We start from the raw sequence: 20012 nt of genomic DNA, 5'->3' as shown, positions 1-20012 counted from the left end.
ATATCTTCATTTTTAATATGACTATGCATCTGTTCACTCTAATTTTTCTCAGAGCTCTATGAGTGGTCTCTACTCTTTGATCAGTGGTTTTATTTCTAACCCAGCTCTCAGTCCACAGGTTAAAAATTGCTTTGAACACTGCATTATGTAATTTAATGCTATGACTAATTTCTTTCTTATCAGTACAATTTTATTCACCTATCTCCCCATTGTCTATTTCCATATTTAATTGCCACTTTCACTTAAAATTGTGTCTAAATGGTTGAAAGATTTTACTTATGTTATAGGTTCTTTCTGAAGAATGCAGTATGAAATTTTCCATGTTCTTGCTTATTTTTGTAGTTTTAGTCTTTTTATTGTCAGTTTTCACACCAAATTTGTTATAGCTGTTAATCAGTTAAATTAAAGAATCCTGGAGACTTGCACTAGATTTGTTTAGGAGTACATAATCATCTACATAAATTGAAAGAGCTAAGTTTAATATCAGGTTGAATGCCACTTTCTTTCATAATGTGATCCACATAGATAATGAATAAGAATAAAGTGTACCCTTTTCTTATACCTGCTTTTACATCAAGCATCTTCCTATACATCCTTCAGGTCAAACTGCTGGCTTACAATTCAAATACAGACTATGTATTGCTTGATATAATGTCCCATTTATTCCATATAACTGTAGTGCTCTGAACAGCTTGGCACTTTGTCATATTCATTTGCTAGATCTACAAAATTTAAATACAGATCCTTGTTATTCCCAGGATTTCTCAGTTTGTCATATGGTAAAAATTCGATCCTGACAACTCTCTTTGGCCTGAACCCAGCTTATTCTTCTCAGAGATTCTCTTTCTCAATTTTTCTTAGCCTCTTCTCAGGTATGCTTGCATAAATTTTACCTGAAATACTCAGTATAGAAATTTCTCTATAATTCCCACATTCGGGTTTATTTTCCTTTCTATAGATGGGAACTATGAGAACTCTACTCCAGTTATCTGAAATTTAGCATTCTGACTAGGCTTTCTGAATTAAGCATTATTGCTGCTGTAAAACTTTTATACCTATATATTTGAGCATTGCTGGTCAAATATCATCCACTTGCCTATCACACATCTCATATTTTCATAGTTTTTTTTTTTTTTTCTCCCAGCTCAAGTATTGAAATGTGTACACCCCAGATTGCTTTCATCTTAAAAAATATTTTCTACCTGTTCTGTCACTGCTTATTTCATTTAATAGCCTTTCAAAGTAATTACCAGATATCCAGAATATGTTTAGTTTCAGTTTACATGTCACCTTTATTATCTCTAATTATTCCTTTAATCTTTTCTCCATTTCAAAGCTTGAAATTGCTGCCAGAACATTTGTTCATCTTCCTGAAATTTAGCTTCTATATTCTTATCAAAATCTTCCTATGGCTTGTGTTTAGCTACTTTTACACATTGCTTCCGTCTTACATTTATTTTCTCTGCATTTTAGGCATCTGACAGCTTACTTGCTAGGAATATTCAATATGCTTTCTTCTTTTCCGGGACTGCCTTTAACTTCTTACATTCACTGTGGAGTACTGATTTTTTTCTAACCTTGCAGACAATTTTACCACATACTTCCTTATCTGAATCAGTGTTCTCTTCAGAGTTGCCATTGAGCTCCAAGGTTTTGTTCTTTTTTTGTTCAGAACTTTTTTTGCACCCCATTTTTCTTTTCAATATGATATTCATTTTTATCCCACTTAAAACTATTGATGATTGCTTCCAATTTCAAATCCCTTATATACTTATATATAGGAGATTTGAAAAATCATCAATAATATAATAAGACTTCTGTTTTTCCTCTGTTGGAACATGGTTTCAGTGATGACTGTTCTGAACTGTAATCCAACATGTACCTACCATAATTATTAGCTTTGCCTTTTTTCCAAATTTTCCAAAACTTTTCTTTGTGCTGGGGAATCATTTCCTACTGTAAAAATTAGGGAAAGAGATTTTTAAATTATTTTAATCCTACCGGCTGCACCATTGTTTAAATATAGGATTTTTATTTAATCTCTGTTTCTAATAATTATTTTTTTTTATTTCCGAGTGCTTTTATTTATTTATTGCACAAGGGTTCACTCTGATTGGTGCAATGACCTCCTTTTTTACTATTTCTTTCAGAATCCAAAAAATTTTACTATTTTTGACTCAAGACCAAAATACAAAATAAACACATTTAATAAAACAAAACAATACATATACACTTCAAACAACTTTACATAACTATAACTACAGAATTAATTGGATCCAAGGCCAATTGGATTATTTGGATTATTTTAAAATTAAACTTACACTTAAGACTAGACTAAACACTTTGTTTTCACAATGACAAATTGTTCATAGCCAGTTTCTTTCTCTGTCAAGGCCCTTTTCCGAAGATATGACTTTATTATTCATTTTCATAGGATTCTTTCTCATCACTTATGTAGCACACATTAATTCTTCCTGACTCAATTCTGTCTCTTTTTAGTAGAAATAATGGTTAGATCCGGCGTCCTTAATACAGATGAAACTTCCTAATCAGAGTTTTCTCGAACATTCCTATAGAATGTAAATTGCACCTTCTTCTTTTATTCACTAATGCTTATTGACAGTCTCTTAACTCTTCCACTTTAAAAAAAAAAACGTACAGCTCTATGATTCCCTTTTTCGGAATCTATTACTAATCTTCCAATTAGCGTTTCCTCCAATATTCCTTTTAAAACGTCTATAGCAATATTTTCCTTTTATTTATCAATACTTATTCCACATTAAAACTTCATAGTTCCACGATTTCTTTTTCGGAATATACTATTAATTTTCCTCCGACTGTCACATAAAAGAAACTCAAGTTCCTTCAAATCTAAATGTCTGCCGGCTTGTGTTCTAAATTCCTTCCGAATGCTCTCCTGTTTACTCTCCGTTGCTACGATACCGAACGCTTTCTGTCACCTGTCAATCACACATCAACCCTCTCGACAAGCATGCGCACTCCATGAAACTGGTAAACAAGAAGTTAGGTATAATGGCTTAAAGTAACACAAGTATTCAAATCCGGTGAGTACATCAATTTTTTTTAACTTCTTTACAATTCATTTTGACAAAACAATTTCAATAACGGGCGCATCGCAAGTGCCAACAATACATGTTATGAAACTAAAACTAATAAACATACTAACATGAACAATACGTAAAAAATATTAAAAATTTTAAATTATGATTATTTTTACACTACCTTGCTGTTTAGATCCCAACATGGACCAGCTTTTCCATTTTCTTCATGTCAGTTGCCTTCTCTAATGACTCGAAAAATTCTTCCACTTCTTCCTGAATAGAACGTTTGTGAGATCATAGGCACAAATTTATATTTGCTCTCCAATTTCCTCACTTTGAAATTTGCCCACATAACTCTACTTGAAATTCCCCCCCAAGCAAGAAGTTTATCTTCATATTAGGTTTGAATGCTGTTGCTATTCCTTCCTTTCCCTGATCACTGTTGCCCAAATATAACATCCTCTGTTTATTATTTTGCAAGATCTAACCTGTTTTAAATGGGTAAGAAGGCTTATGTGTTGATAGTTTGTCATTAGTTTTTAACAGTTTTAATTCACAACTCAAGAATAATAAGAAAATAATTCATACTTATTTGCTGGTGTTATATCCAACATCTTCAGAGTGCAAAACAGTATATCACACTATGCAAACAGCAACCATAAGTTAATAGTGGAAACAGTTTAAAATTGTAACATACAACACAGAGAACCAAAGTCCTAATTGGTGCCATATATTGTTGGATAAAGAAAGAGTTAACAAGTATTAATTTGATCTTAAAATGTGACTGTCTATTATGAAATTGATACAACCATAAAAGCACTCTGAATATTTTTTTTAGATGTTCTCTCAATGTACAGGAGAATAAGTGTTTCATTGTGGTCTAGTTTATTACTTGAAGAATGGGATTTGAGGGGGAGGACATTTAGTATTTTTTTCTATGTTTTGGGAATTACAGCCATTGGCTAAAAAAGCATGGCAAAGGTAGGTGAGTTCATTGGTTAGAGTGTTATCATTGAAGCAGATAACTCTAGCTCTGTAAGTTAGTGTTTTTAGGATGCCATATTGTTCAGCTGGATGATGGTGTGATTGTTTGTGCAAATATCCTCTAGTATGTGTGGGTTTTTTTTCTATAAATAGAAAAAGAAGCATTGAAGGCATGTGACTAAGAAGGATAAACAGCTATTAGTTTCCTTTTCCATTGTGAAGTGGATTTTAGGGTGTTGACTATTTAAATGCACTAAAAATGTATCTAATGTATATCTAAAAATGTGTTTGGACAATGTGGCCAAATAGCAAACACATCAACATAGCACAGCTAAACTACTGGTTTGCAAGTGGCTGTGTTGAGTGCTTGGTTTACTAAGTGTTTTATGTAGAAAGTGGCCAAATGGGGAAGCTCATGGCTGTCCCATCTGGTTGTTTGTATATTTTCCCTTTCCATGTGAAATAACCTGTATATACTGTACTGTACAGTAAATTTGAATAATTCAAATATGCCCGGGGACAGGATGGGGGGGGGGATGACTAACAAATCAATGATCTCAGTTAACGATACATTAGTGAATAGCAGAGTAATATTGAAACTTATCATGTTTGAGCTTTTTAATATACTTTTTAGATGAAAATACATTTTTTATAAAAGAGGAAGAATTACCTGTGAGGGAGGCTAGTAATTCAACCAAATGTTTAGCAAGTTTATATTATCAACAATTGGGTATAGGGATGCATCTTGTTTGTGAATTTTGGGTGCTCCATATATTCTGGTTGGTTTTACACGAAAAGACTTGCGTTTGTTAACAGTTTCTTTAGAACAGGAAATGACTTTCTTCAATAATTTGAGATCCATTCTTTTCTGTATTAGTAGGATTATGATCTATGGTTTTGTATGTAAAATGATCTTGTAAGAGAGCATGCATTTTGTTTTCATATTCTGTTTGATTCATTATCACAGTGGCATTACCTTTGTCAGCTTTGGTTATTACAATATTGTTGTTTTAATCTTCTTTGTCTCAGTAATACAAATTGTCAATATGATACTTCTCTAGTTCTGCGAGTTCAACTTCTTTTCCATTGATTCTTGTTTAACCTGATGGCATCCCAGCTGGCATGAAATTTCATCAAGTTGTATCGGCATGTTTGTTTCTGGTTTAAGCGAATATAGAATACTGTTAGTTGTCTAAGTCCCAAATTGCCACTCTATCCTATCCTTGTTTGTTCAGTGTCCAGTGAATACTACTAACAGGGTGTACTACATGATGGTGAGGATTGGACATTAGTCCAGGAACCCTAATCAGTTTTCTGCATTCCTTAAAGGCAGTTTGGAGATCTCCTTCCAGTTATTTAACTTTGGATCTCACGCAACTGTATTAAGCACCATTAGATATTAAATGAATTTTGTTCATTGTAACACTGCAACTTTGCATTTGAATGAATGTTTCACTTCTAGATAGTTTCCTCTAGCCTGACGATGTGAGATGATATATGTAGGGTTACTAATGGATCTACTAAAACTGTTGACCTGGCAGACTTGATTGCTACAGACATAAACCATGCTAGGGATCCTGGACTAATGTCCAATCCTCAATGTCATGTAGTGCACCTTAAATTTTGGATGAATGTTTCACTTCTAGGTAGTTTCCTCTAGTCTGGTGACTTGAGACTATATCTCTAGGGCTACTAATGGGTCTATTAACATGATGGCCTGGCATACTTGATTGCTACAGACATAAACCACTGAAGTTCAGCAACACTCAAGAATGCAGTCACTTGAACATTAGTAGAATTTCAAGATTTAGTCCAATTAATTTTGACAAGTCATGCATTAAGTTTGTAAGTTCCCTTTTTATGGGACTAATCACTGATCATATTCCATTCATTAATTACAATAATTTCAACTACTGTCACAGTTTTAAATTTAAAATTGTTTCATCTTTATTTACCGATATATATCATATACCTGAATGTGAATTCCTCCTAGTTTTCTATTTCTCTATCACTAATTGAGTGTAATACCCAATAACATATTCCTAATATATAGTACAACAACTATAACTATCTATGCAAGAAATCAAATGATATTTTAAATATTCACGACAGTTATATATATGATAGTGTGCACACACCAGTATGAGTGTGTATATACTGTCACTATATCTATATATTGTTTCCTGAAAATGCCAGTTTAGCTTTGGCAAAATATAAGAAATAATAGATGTTTGAATTGTGACATCTAATGTATTTTAATACCCTCCCTCACCTTAAAAAACTGAAGTAACTGAAAACCTCCCATATATAGATTTAATGTAAAAAATTAAACCTGACAAATTAAATTTTTCAGGTTTAATTCTTTCCTTAATTTTTTACCCATTCTTTTACCAACCATAGATCTTTTCATATGATATATGATGTATTGTTCCATATTTGGAGAATTTTTCAAAATCTTAAAATCTTTTGGTCCATTCAGCAGAGATAATCACAGTGATATTGAACTTTGTCATAATGACTAGCTCCCTTTGCTATTGCAGACACAGTTTTCACTCTTAAACTGAAATGGAGTCCATAATTTTGCTACTTTGCTCAAAACTTGTTCAAACTCAATAATTATATAGTTACCATCCATTTACTGTATAATTTTATTATTATTGCTATTACATGAGCATCTGTAAGCTCATGTAAAATAGCAAGAATTGGAATAATTTTTAATTATTTAAAATTATTTCATTAATTGTGCTTCTGTAGCTTATTTCTTTAAAATAATTTATTATTGTCTTTTTTTTTTTTTTTTAATATCAGTCCCACATAGGGATCATCATATGTTTGCTCACTCACACGTGTTGAGTAGATTTTGCCAGTTGCTGAGTAGCTGCAGACTTGACAAAATAGAATACTTTTTATTTAATAAGAAATAACTTTCCAAACAATATATTTTTTACTTTAAAAAATGCAGATAGAGTGCCACTGCTACCACACTACTACTGATCACTCTATGGAACTCCTACTGACTTATTGGAACATATCATTAAAAAAAATGAGGTGGGAGAGAACTCAGGCAAGCAAGTAATTTTTTTGTATGGCAAGTAGGGTTTTGCAGAATTTGCTGAATCCTGGTCCACACAAAAGAGGCAGAAAAACCCATAGAACATTAGTGCTATGAGTGTGATCAAGGATTGGGAAAGGCATTTTTCTTGAAAAAGCTAAAGATTTTTGTTTAAGAGCACTTTGTAAAGAAAGCTGTTCCAGAGAAAGAGGCAATGAAATAAACAAGGAAGAGAGCAGGCAGTTTCTGTACATTTGCAGTTGGACATTACAGGGATGTTATGCAGCTGCTGCTTGTGTTTTAACAAGCTGAGTGGAAGAATGATGGGTGTCAGTTTTCAGTGGAGTAGAAAAGACAGAGCTGAAACAGACCATTTCTGAGATAGTGGTTAAAACAAGTCAGTGAAATGGAGAGAAATTACCTATTATTTGTTCTCCTCTGGAGTATTAAGAATTTTTTTTTTTTGGAGGAATTTGATGCACTACCCCAAAATTGTGAGCAGTATTCTCAGTATGGAAAGATTTGAGATTAATATGGTCAGTAGCTGGATGATTGAAAAGTAACATCTTGAGTAGAAAAGGATGCCTAATTTTTTAGAGGGCAAATACTGTTGTTGTGAATGTGTTTATTTGAGGAAAGGTTACAGGTAAATGTCACTCCAAAGACTGACAGGTAAATTTGTGTAGAAGGCTACATTGATTTGTGTATTATTGAAGGTAAGGGAAGGCTAGTTGAGATCTTTTTTTGTGAGAAATGGGGAAGTGATTTGCTTGATGTTACAGTAGTTGGAGAATGGTGCTGTTAGGAGATCAGCTTTGTTTTTAGATGCTGTAGGTGGTGCTATCTGAATGAGAGAACGTGGAAGTATGGGTTAGCAGAAGTTGTGTCATTGCCTTTGTAAGGGACTAAAAAGAATGACTCTCATTTGGACAGGAGGTGAGTTTTTTTGCTTTTGACCCCTTTGTAGTCACATTTGGATTTACTTATGGTTGTTTTCATTCATTGCATATTTTGGTATAGATTGAGTATGAAACTGATATTCTTGTCACAAGCCACATGCATATGATGAATTTCCCCCCCCCCCCCCTTGAAATGTCTTGCTATAATCGTTGTTAATGGTGTCAAAAGTGGATGGGAAGAGAGTAGGGAATGAAAGCCCTTATATAAGTGAAAATAACATTTATAAGTTGCTCATTGTTAGGATCAGAAGACTGGAAGTAGTCATCTAGCCATGGAAAGGAAGAGTAGAAACTCTAGTAAGTGTTCTGTGGGAGAGAAAGCTTGCACAAGATTGAGGTCTGAGTTATTGAGAAGAGAAGTGACTCCTGTGGTATACCTAGAAAAAGAACTGGTTAAGAAAAGATGAATCATGTATCACCTAAAGATTCCTAAGGCATCCATGCTACAGTGGGATTTGAATCCATAGCCACTTGATCGTAGAGTGGAAATACTATTCACTCCATGACCTTTGTTGCTCTAACTTTGAGGACATTAAATCATCAACGATAAAAGAATGTCACCATTTCAGATTGTATTGTATTGGATGCATTGTGAGAAGGGCACACAGTACTACTGTCTATGTGCTACACCAATATCATCATCTATACACAATGCCATCTACTACTTGCCCATGGTGTTTGTCTGTAAATTAATCTGTGAATGATGAGAGGTAAGATAAGCACACAGTTCCTATCATACTTCTCCTTAAACTCATTTGCTGGCAAAGCACTCATAACCATTTTTAGAAAATAAATGAATGAGTGGCCATTCCTCTCATCCACTAAGCAAAAAATGAATCCTCGCAAAGATAGGAATGGGTGATTCAGCAGTGGGAAGCAATGGAGTCAGTACACAGTAGAATGTAACAGATTAAATTTAATAAATTGACAAGTTACATATATGATTTATCAGAGATTTAACTGAACATTTAACTGATTTGTGATGAAATGACCTATAAGTAAAGAGATCACATGCTAGTGATTGAAGCTGACTGCAAATTTTGAAAACTATCAGCTCAGTGAGGTTTCGGAATATTTGCACTGCTAATGGAAAGTTTTTTGGTTAGTTTAAATCAGAATCTGTGTGCAGTAAATGGTTTCATTTTACTTAATAGTAAATTCAGTGACATTGAATCCGGAAGTGCTCAGTATACTGTCATATTTAGTAATTTCATTAACTGGAAGAAAACCAAGTTACTGTATAGATAGATCTCAATTTTAAATCTCAGTCTTTTGTTGGAAACAGAACAAGTATTCCAAAACCAAACTGAGCAGATGTTATCCTTAACAGAATTTGGTAGTCTACTCTGATAAACCTTCAGCAAGCATGTGTGATGAAACTGACTTGTTATGCAAAAACAATTGTACATGACTGTTCAGCTCCAGATATGTACTCTCCTTAACTGTAAGCCATTTTTTAAATCTTAGGTCCATTTTTAGTCCATTTGAAAATGGACTAAAATAATTTTCAAATGATGGCATTTGAAAATGCCATCTTAAGTTTCTGGAAAAACATCTGAATCTTACTTCTTAATTTATTAAATTAATTTTGTTATATTCTATTGTGGACATGGTTCCAAAAGTTATATGGTACGATATCTGTATACAGCCATGAAAATTTTTACAGAAATTAGGAGCGGTTTGGTAAGAGTAAAGAGTAATTTGAGAAGGATGGCAGATGAGAGATTGATAGAAAGGAATGAAATTTGTAGAGGTTTTGAAATGTGAGATGATGAGAAAGATGCAGTAATGCATAAAGCAGTACTATTTTTTTATCTCTTCTATAATACAGAACAAGCTAAATACAGTTCTAGGAAGTCCTTCAGTTATGTGGCCAGTTTAAAGAGGAACTTAATATGAGAGGATTCTGCAGTAGGAAACCCTTACAAACCCAGAAATTACAACCCCTGGCAAAAAGTATCCGATCAATGACTGTAACACTAACACACACATATATATATATATTAGAATTTATTTTTCCTCAATACATAAATTCTGTTCAAATTGAACAATTGTGAATATAAATACGATTAGTAAAGAAATAAAATTTATTACAAAAAAATATTTTATAGTTACTTTTAACCAGAAATTAAGTGAATGGAAATCAAACATTGAAGAATAAAGTATGTGATTATTCTTTGATCTGGAAATATATATCCGATCACCGAACTCAGTATTTTGTTATTCCTCCTTTAGCCTGAATAATGGCCTTCATCTTTCGTGACATGGACTCAATAAGCTTTTGAGAGTAAGTTGGCAGAATTTCACTCCAACTTTCTGTGATTCCTTGACGTAATTCAATGACATTTGTGGACCTTTTGGTGTCGATTTTTCACTTTAAAATATTCCAAACATTTTTGATCGGATTACGGTCTTTGCTATTTGAAGGCCAAGTCATAGTATTAATTGGAGTGTTTCCACTGTTTCGCAGATAGTTCTTGATTCATCTGCTACAGTGACAAGATGCATTATCGTCTTGAAAAATGAAGTCATTGGAATCTTGAACCATTTTTCGATACTAGGAACCAAAAAATGCTCAAAAATTTCTTTGTAGACTTTGGAGTTGAATATATGTAACACGATACAGTTTTCCAATGCCTTGTGATATCATGCAACCCCAAATAGTTAATGAGGGTGAAAATTTAGCCTTGTTATTAATGCACTCATTGAAGAACTTTTCACCAACTCTTCTCTATACAAAAGTACTGTTATTATCACCAGTTCAAGGCAAATTCGAGATTCATCACGAATTTGCTTTTTACACCGGATTTTTACATCCGGTGTAAAATGATTTTTACACCGGAAATGCTCTTTTTTGTGTTGCTTTGTCAAAAAAAAAAAGATTTCATTTTAGCTTTGCAAAAGTGAAATCCTTGACCATTCAGCTGGTTTCATACTGTGCAGTCACTCTATAGTTCGACCATGCAGCATTAAGTTGTTTGGATATTGAACGTCACATGATCTTGGAAGTTCAGCCAGTTTTCTGTACTGTCTGCATGAGGTGGCATGTGGACATCCACTTTGAGGCATGCTTTTTACACTATTAGTCGAATGATATTTTTTCCAAATGTCACATACCATACTTTGAGCGCATTTTAATAATCTAGCTACTTGTCTTTGAGACATTCCATCTTTCAGATATTCAATCATTCTGTTTTTTAAATTTCTCAAAGGGTCTTTCACAGTAGCCATCCTTTAACACTGCAGATAGAATTCAGATTTTGCAATCACAATGCTGCTCCTTATAAACATTTTCTTTATGCTTTATGCGTGCACAGACAGTTGTAGATTTGCATTGGGAAATGATACATGTTTAGTTCCTCAGCAATTGCTTACTTTTTTTCAACTGTCAGCTTGATTGGATACTTTTTTCTAACACAGATAATTAAATTAGCCTTTAAATCTTTGAATCATATAAAAAATTTCTTTTCTTTTTATACTTTAAAGTGAGTTATTTCATTTCTTGCTTGTTAAAACGTTTATATGATAAACTTTCCAAAAAATATATGGTGTATATTGCAGTTGTCATGCAATATATGGTGTATATTGCATGACAACATCAATCGGATACTTTTTGCCAGGGGTGAATTCATGAGATTTCTTGATTTCAAATAGAAAAATCTTATGTTATTTTTCCTCAGCTTCAGTCATCATTCACATATACCAGATATGGTAATTGAATATAGGAAAGGAGTTTTAAGAATTTTTAATACTACTGACTGTTTTTAACTTTCATTAAAATAGACATCTCAAATGTGTGTGTGAGAGAGAGAGTAAGTAATAATATACAAAATACTCTTGAAAATGTCTATTTACTTCTAATGTATTTAGTTCTGGTTCTTAAAATTTGTTTGCTGTGATCTTTAACATTTAAGATTCATTAGATTTGAATTAACCTTATGTTTGTGGTATTTATGAATGGCTCTTATTTGAGTGGGTAAATAATATGAATTTCCTTCCTCTTCCCATATCATTTATGAGAGTATAGAATTGTATTACTTTTTTGTATTTATTGGATTGAAAAATTTCTGAATGCTGAATATAGGTGAGCTCCTTGTCTGTCACATCTTTTGTTACATTTCTTCTGTTAGAGAGGGTCACCAGTATTTCAATTCAGATGCCGAATTGAAATAAGCTTACACTACTCATTCAGTAAATGCTGAGCAATTTAACTTGAAGAATCAGTTCTGTGCTCTTCTTTTAACATTACAATTTGTTTCAGATTTATAAGTAATTTAATTCCCAACTTTTATTTCTTTCACAAAAATTCATCTTGATCTGATCATTTCATCTTTTAATATTGCAGTTTGCTTCATGTGTGTTTGGGCAATTTCCTATTTTGTATCCTTCATATAAATTCATATTTTGAGTTGAATTACAAAGTTTATAAATGAATTATAGGCATATCAGCACTACGTATCTGTTGATTTTTTAAAGCATTTATGGAATTTAAATTATATCATAAAAATTCTATATATAGTAATATATGTCACAGAACAAACAGCGTGTCAGATCAAGGAGTGTCTCCTCTCCTCAGAGTGGAAGTCCAAAGTCCCTTCATCAGGCGCCATCACAAGCAGTCTCCCTCACAAATATCAGCGTCAGTCCCCCACCATGTCAATCCTCACTGGCACCATTTACTGCAAGTAACATATGTGGAGGTGCTACAGTTCTGACATCTAATAATCCTGTTCTGTCTGGTCCAGCTACAATTGGTAACAGTACAGCAGTTCTACCACAGAATGCTGTTCTTGCACAGTTGCTAACATCTGGTGAGTGTTATACATATTTATAATTTATTCATATGCTCATAGAAAAAAAATGCACTTGTTTATATATATGGATATCCAGATTATTTATAAGAAGTCATGTAGAAAGTGAAAGTGATATTTCATTAGTTTTATACCAGATATCTTCAAAACGTAAATAGTTTGTCATAGTATGCAAACAGCAACAGTTAGTTAGTAGTGGGAACAGTTTAAAATGTAGTGGACAACAAAAAGAACTAAAGTCTTAATTGGTGCCATTTCTTGTTGAATAAAGGGGTAGACTAACAAGTATTAATTTGATTGGTAAACTTGACTACTATGAACTAATAATTACTGTTTATATTCTGAAGATGCTGGGTATAAAACCAATAAAATATCAGCAACTTAGTAAATAAATATTAGTTCTTACATTTATAAGAAGTATTTTGAAATACTTTTACATTATTTCTGGTATTTCTTTCAATATAGCTCTTGTTAACTTTACCAAATTTGATCTTTCACTTTTCTGTGAAATAGTTTACTTATTGTTTAGCCATTCAATGCAATTTCAGTATGCATCTCTCTCTTTCTTTTCAAAAAAAAAAAGTATTTTTTTGGAAAGACTTTTAATGAGATTATATTGATCAAGTGTATATAATAAACAATTAAGTTATACCAACTAGTTTCACCAACTAAGACTGTTGGCATCTTCAGGGTACATAACTGATGTAAGGCACTAAAAAGTAAAAAACTGTTACAAACTATAATCAACCGATTCCAATTATATTAAACAAAGAACAGAGCACGTACAATACATTCATAGAGCGTGGATGATATCACTTGTTGTTATTTAGGAACGTTCTATAGTTGGCACTGTAATTCAGTTCTGGCGAGTTGAAGGATCTGATAAGGGTCTTCCAGATCATGGGCAAGATTAGTCCTTTGTTCCTGTTAAGGTTTTGTATCCAGTGGGCAACTGTTGTGGCCTCCTTAAAAATTCGGGAGCGGAAGTCCTCCTCCATGTAAGGAATTGTGCTTCTATCCCACTCTATGGTATGGTTCGTTCTTGAGAAATGAAAAGCTAACCCTGATTTTTCTTCTCTGTTATTATTGACGTCACCTATGTGCTCTTTTTGCCTAATTTCAAGGCTCCTTGAAGTTTAGCCGATGTAATTCAAGCCGCATGAGCAGGGTATGGTATAAACTCCAGCATATTTGGAGAAAGGATGGCTATCTTTTGGAGATCTTAAGAATTGTCTAATTGTTGCTGTGGGTTTAAAGGCCACTCTTATTTTATGTGGTCTAAGTAGTCTAGCAATCTTATTGGAAACTGTCCCTAAGTATGGATTGACGATGGTAGAAATATAACGTACATCATCTTGTTGTCTTTGTTGGGGTTCAGAGAAAAGTATCTTGTGGACGAGTCTTCGAGGAAATCCATTCATGGTAAAGTTGGTGGATATCAGGGATAGTTCTTCCTGGAGGTCTTGTTGATCTGTTGTAAGGAGAGAGGCATGGTTCTTCAACATGTGTACAATACTAAGTTTCTGAGAAATGTGGTGGCAGGAAGTGAAATGTAAATAACGTCCTGTATTGGTAGGTTTGCGGTAAACTGAGAGGTTGATACCACCATTCGGAAGCTTCTTAATTAAAGTGTCCAGAAATGATAATTGGTTATCTTTTTCAAGTTCTAGAGTGAATTTGATTGTGTGGTGTAGAGAGTTGATTTTGCTAAGAAAGTCAAATAGGTCCTTTTTTGTGTGGTTCCAAACGATAAAGATATCGTCCACGTATCTCCACCATACTGTGTTTAGGGTCTGTTTGAGTTAAGATTTTGCTTTCAAAATCCTCCATAAAGAGATCAGCACAAGGTCGACAGAGGGGGCTACCCATTGCAAGTCCAATCAATTGCTGATATATGGTTTTATTCCATAAGAAAAGGTTTGATGTTAAACAATGACGGAACAGAGAAGTAATGTCTTGTGGGAGCAAACTTCCTAAAATGTTGATGACTTCCTCCACAGGGATGTTAGTGAATAGAGATGTAACATCCATGCTGGCGAGTAAATCCGTGGAGATAGAGGTGGTGTTCAGTTTCCCAACAAAATGTTGCGAATTTCGTATATAAGTATCCGAATTATGGATGTGTGGTTTGAGGAGGCCTGCCAGGTGTTTAGAGAACAGATAAGTTAGTGAATTGATTCCATCCACAATCGGGTGTAGTGGTATTCCATTTTTGTGTACCTTAGGAGTGCCATATAGTCTTGGTGTTAGTGGATGCATGGATTTCAATCTACGTTTTAAGTCTATAGACCAGTTCATCATATGACGTATTAAATCGTTGGTATCACTGTGGTTCTTTAGTGTTGGGTCTGTGACTAGGACACGATAGGTTGATGTATCCGACAGTAAGCTGTTAATCTTATCTTCGTAATCACTGGTGTTTAAAATCACTGTTGAATTTCCCTTAATCTGCCTTCAATATGATAATGTCTTTCTTTTTTTTTTCAAACTATACAATGTTCTTTTTTCCAAGTAGTGATGTTTTTGTTAGGAGTTCTGGAAGATGAGAGGATGATACTACTTTTTAATCTAATATCATTAGCTATGTGTTCCGGTAACGACGAGACTGCCTTTTCTATATTACAAATGATAATAAAGTGGATATCATTTGTATCATTTCTATATTACAAATGATATCCACTTTAGGAACATTATGAGGTGTTATTGCAAAATTGAACCCTTTTTTAAGTATATTGATCTCTGGTTTTGTTAATACATGATCCGATAAATTAAAAATAACTTTGCTGTCTGATATAGAAGGTTTTGACTTAAAACGTTTTGTATAAAGATTGAGTGGGATAGAAGCACAATTCCTTACATGGAGGAGGACTTCCGCTCCCGAATTTTTAAGGAGGCTACAACAGTTGCCCACTGTATACAAAACCTTAACAGGAACCAAGGACTAATCTTGCCCATGATCTGGAAGACCTTTATTAGATCCTTCAACTTGCCAGAACTGAATTATAGTGCCAACTATAGAACGTTCCTAAATAACAAGTGATATCATCCACGCTCTATGAATGTATTGTACGTGCTCTGTTCTTTGTTTAATATAATTGGAATTGGTTGATTATAGTTTGTAACAGTTTTTTACTTTTTAGTGCCTTACATCAGTTATGTACCCTGAAGATGCCAACAGTCTTAGTTGGTGAAACTAGTTGGTATAACTTAGTTGTTTATTATATAAACTTGATCAATATAATCCCATTAAAAGTCTTTCCAGAGCTTTTTGGTCAAGAAAATTAAATGTTTTTTTAACAAAGTATTTTTTTCTTGATTACAATATAGAGATCAAATAAAGTAAGCTCAGGTGCAAAGAAAGATAGTTTTCAAAATATGACTGATGAATTCAGGTTCAAGCTACTTAATTTTGAAACAAATTATCATTATCTCACGTCATACTGGATGGCTTTGAAGATCAGTGGGCCGTGGTTTTATTTATGGGAGAGACTTTTATAGTTGTAAAGCATTCTCTTAACTAATTGTGGTTACTAAATCACAATTGCAGTAAGCACAGTACTGAATAATATAATCTACGGACCACTAAGTTAGAGAGGCGTAGTTGGGTGTGGGGGGGGTCACCCCGGGCGGTACTTTTTGCTGTTTAAGAAACTTGCCTTACTGTCTATAAAACAGCAACTGAATGATGAAATAGACTTCGACAATGTCATCGACGATTTTGAGAACAGAAAACAAGAAAAATAACATTTTAGGATGTTGGAATTGAAGTTTTACTTCAAAAATAAACATAGTGTTTTTAATTTATTTCCGTATACGTCATTTTGACTTTTCGTAATTTTTTTAAAAACCTAAGTAGGAATTATCAATATTTCGGAAAAACTGGGCCATTTATAACATAATACATCTAAAAGCATGTTTTGAATACATAAGGAAACATAATTAATTAAATTGGAAATAAATGATTAAAAGTATATCATCATTGAACAAATTTTTAATTTTTATTAAACAAATAAATAATATGATATAATTATGTTACTACTTACTTTTAATGAGATGGTTGAGCTTCTCGGCCCTTGCAGAGTTGCTGGATATCTGGCTCAATATTGGTCAAATTCAGTTGAAGATCGGCATACACACGAAGATGATTTCTGCATTTTGTTTTTATTTGAAGGAGCGATGTAAATCCTTTCTCACAAAGATAGTTTGTAGAGAACTGCATGATGATTTTCTATGCTTCTTCAGATAATTCAGGAAATTCACTTCTCACTGAAAGGGAGATCCAAAATCGAGCCAAACCAAGATCATGGAATTGCATTTTAAGCCCACTCTCACTTGAAAGCTCAATTAACTGTTCTTTTTTTGATAATGAAAGGTCATTCTCATGACTGCAAGCCTGAAATGGATCGTGAACCCACAGAAATTTCTTATAAAAGTTATTCAGAAAATATGTTTCAAAATTCTGTTTCAGATTTTTGAAGGGGTTACAAACCCTTTCCAGAAACTCAGAATCAACAAAAATATCATTTTCCACTAAAAAGGATTCCAATGTTGGAAAAGGTGCAAATTGTCTGTCTTTTACATAATTAATCCATAAAACCAGTTTTTTCTCAAATGCCTTTATTTTGTCGTAGGCATCAAGAACAGTTAAAGAATTTCCCTAAACGGAGAGATTTAGTTCGTTTAATTTCGAAAAAAATGTCTGAAAGCTAGGACAGTGTTGATAACCATGCTTCGTCAACAAGCAGTGATGCAAAATTAGAATTACGTTCATTTACAAAATTAGAATTACGTTAATAAAACTTCGTGCCTGAATTGAAATAACCTTGTTAGTACTTTGCCCCAGGAAAGCCAGCGAATTTCAGAATGAAGTAAACGTTGTATATATTCACTGTCCATTTCATCGCAGAATACTGAAAACAACCTGTTATTTAGCGGTCGAGCCTTAATAAAATTAACTAGCGTTACAGAGTTGTATAGCACAGTTTTAAATTCTGGTGACATTCCTTTGGAGGCCAACCTTTCCCTATGTATGAAACAATATACCCGATTCTTATCCGGAACCACTTCCTTGACCATAGAAACAACCCCCAACTATGCCTGCCTGTAAGGATGCAAGCTCAATCTGAACAGAGGCCCATGCATTTTTTCCCACTGGATCCCCTTGAGTATTATGTAATTATTGAGAGTGTGAAATATTTCTTCTCCAGTTGTTTGGAATGACAAAGTTCTCCAAAACAGAATATCGTCATGAATGTCGTTATCATATGCATATCTTACATATCATATTAACTGCGCATCACTTGTATCATGAGTAGTCTCGTCTATTGGTAACACATAATAAGGGCTCTTTCGATTAACTGAGATTCTACGTCACCTGCCATATCATTAATTCTGCGACTGACAGTGTCATTTGAAAGAGGAATCAAATCAACATCTTTTAGTAACTTGTTGCCAAACATCGTTTTTACCACATCTTTTATTGCTGGAAGTAGCAAATTTTCACCGATAGAATAAGGTTTCCCTGTTTTCGCTATGTGCAAACTTAAGAAATAGGATGCTTCCAGTGCCTTGCTATTAATGGAACTCATGGCCGAAACTATATCTTTCCCATGATTTAATGTCCCTAAGCGTCACTGAAAAAATTCAGTTGGCTTATTTTTCACATCACAATGTTTAGTTTCTAAATGTCGTCGGAGTTTTGCAGGTTTCATGCACTCATTCGACAACACTTCGTAACACAAAACACATTGAGGTTTCTGTTCACTTTCATCTCCACACCAAGTAAACCCGAATTCCAAATATGAACTGCTATATTTCTTACTGTATTTTTTCTTTGAACTGCTTGTTTATTCTTCTTTAATAGTATCAGATTTACTTGCTGTTACAACACTTCTATCACAATTAGGGTTAGCATCACCTGTTTCATTTGCCCTTGTTTTCAAAGTCCTAGTTCTAAGCCACTTTTCCATTATTAAAAAACGTTTCCGAAAAATATATAAATATATAATACTGGGGTTAACTCAGGACACACTTTGTCCAATTATCACTTAGCACTTCTCAAGACAGACTGAACCTTGGTTGAAGGATGGAAACCTTCAATAATAAAAATCAATAAACAACAAGCCATTGGTTGAAATGTGGATAACACATGTTCAATTCAAATCTGACAAAACAGCAAGGGAAGGCTGAAGCAATACAACTATATTATTGTTCACTTCACCCCTCTTTTATTATTATCATTCTGCTGCTACAAATTTAGCAACAGAATGACGAATAATAAAAAGGGTGAAGTGAACAACAATGTAGTTTGATTGCTTCTGCCTTTGAACATTCTGACGATATTTGTTGATTTTTTTAAGTCTCCGTTTGATTTCAATAATTTTTACTTATCGAAAATAAGTAAAAATTATATATATTATTTTTATATATAAATATATATTTTTTAGATAATTAAAAAATATATAATTCTTTAATCAATTTAAGTCTGTCTACGGACCACAGGTTGAATAGATAATTCAAAATATGGATAGTATGAAATTTCATGCAAGTAATACAGTCAACTCCATTTTGCTTTTATTGTGTACACTGACATAGTATTAACATTGTAGAGGTGGGAAAATATAACTGTATCACTGATTTGAAAATGGCATAGTTGTTGAGACTGAAGTATCAGATGCTTCTTTCTCATTTACAATGAACCATGCTGATTACCCCTGGTTCTAATTGGTTAAGGTACAAAATGGTACCAAACAGGTGAAACCACTTCCTGCTGATGAAATTCTAAACAAGTGTCACAATAAAATAAATTAATAATAATAATAAATACTTTTGGAGGGCAAAGGGTATATTACATCATACAGGCTAAATGACAAGTGACATTTTCACAATCAACATTTCAAGATGGAGGACAAAGTATTATGCCAAATGACGATGCTCTGCACTTTGGCATGCAGGATGCCAGAGCTGCAAGTCCCCAACATGTCCACTCTCTAAAAGTAGTAATTGTGGCATCAGATGCATACCAGTTAAATATTTTGAGTAGAAGAACTGTTGGTCCAACAAGTTGTGTTTACTGCATCTCAGGTGGATGACCATGCATATGTTGCAAACAACAATAGTTCATCATCATCAAATTCCTGACATG

At 33.5% G+C, this 20012-nt stretch overlaps 1 protein-coding gene across 1 annotated transcript in view; it reads left to right on the top strand.

Moving 5' to 3' along the window:
• Nucleotides 1-20012, top strand: part of Mondo (MLX interacting protein mondo) — a 253492-nt gene that overhangs the window by 105647 nt on the left and 127833 nt on the right. Inside the window, exon 9 of the mRNA XM_090413412.1 lies at nucleotides 12592-12868. Within this exon, the coding sequence (XP_090269538.1) occupies nucleotides 12592-12868 (277 nt within the window). The remainder of the gene's footprint in view (nucleotides 1-12591; nucleotides 12869-20012) is intronic.

Source organism: Typopeltis vanoorti, chromosome 24 (genome assembly GCF_054136105.1).
Source record: "Typopeltis vanoorti isolate ZY-2024b chromosome 24, IOZ_Tvanoo_1.0, whole genome shotgun sequence".
NCBI lineage: Eukaryota > Metazoa > Arthropoda > Arachnida > Uropygi > Thelyphonidae > Typopeltis > Typopeltis vanoorti.
Note: the sequence above shows the minus strand (reverse complement) of the source record. Positions and strands in the feature narration are given on the sequence as shown.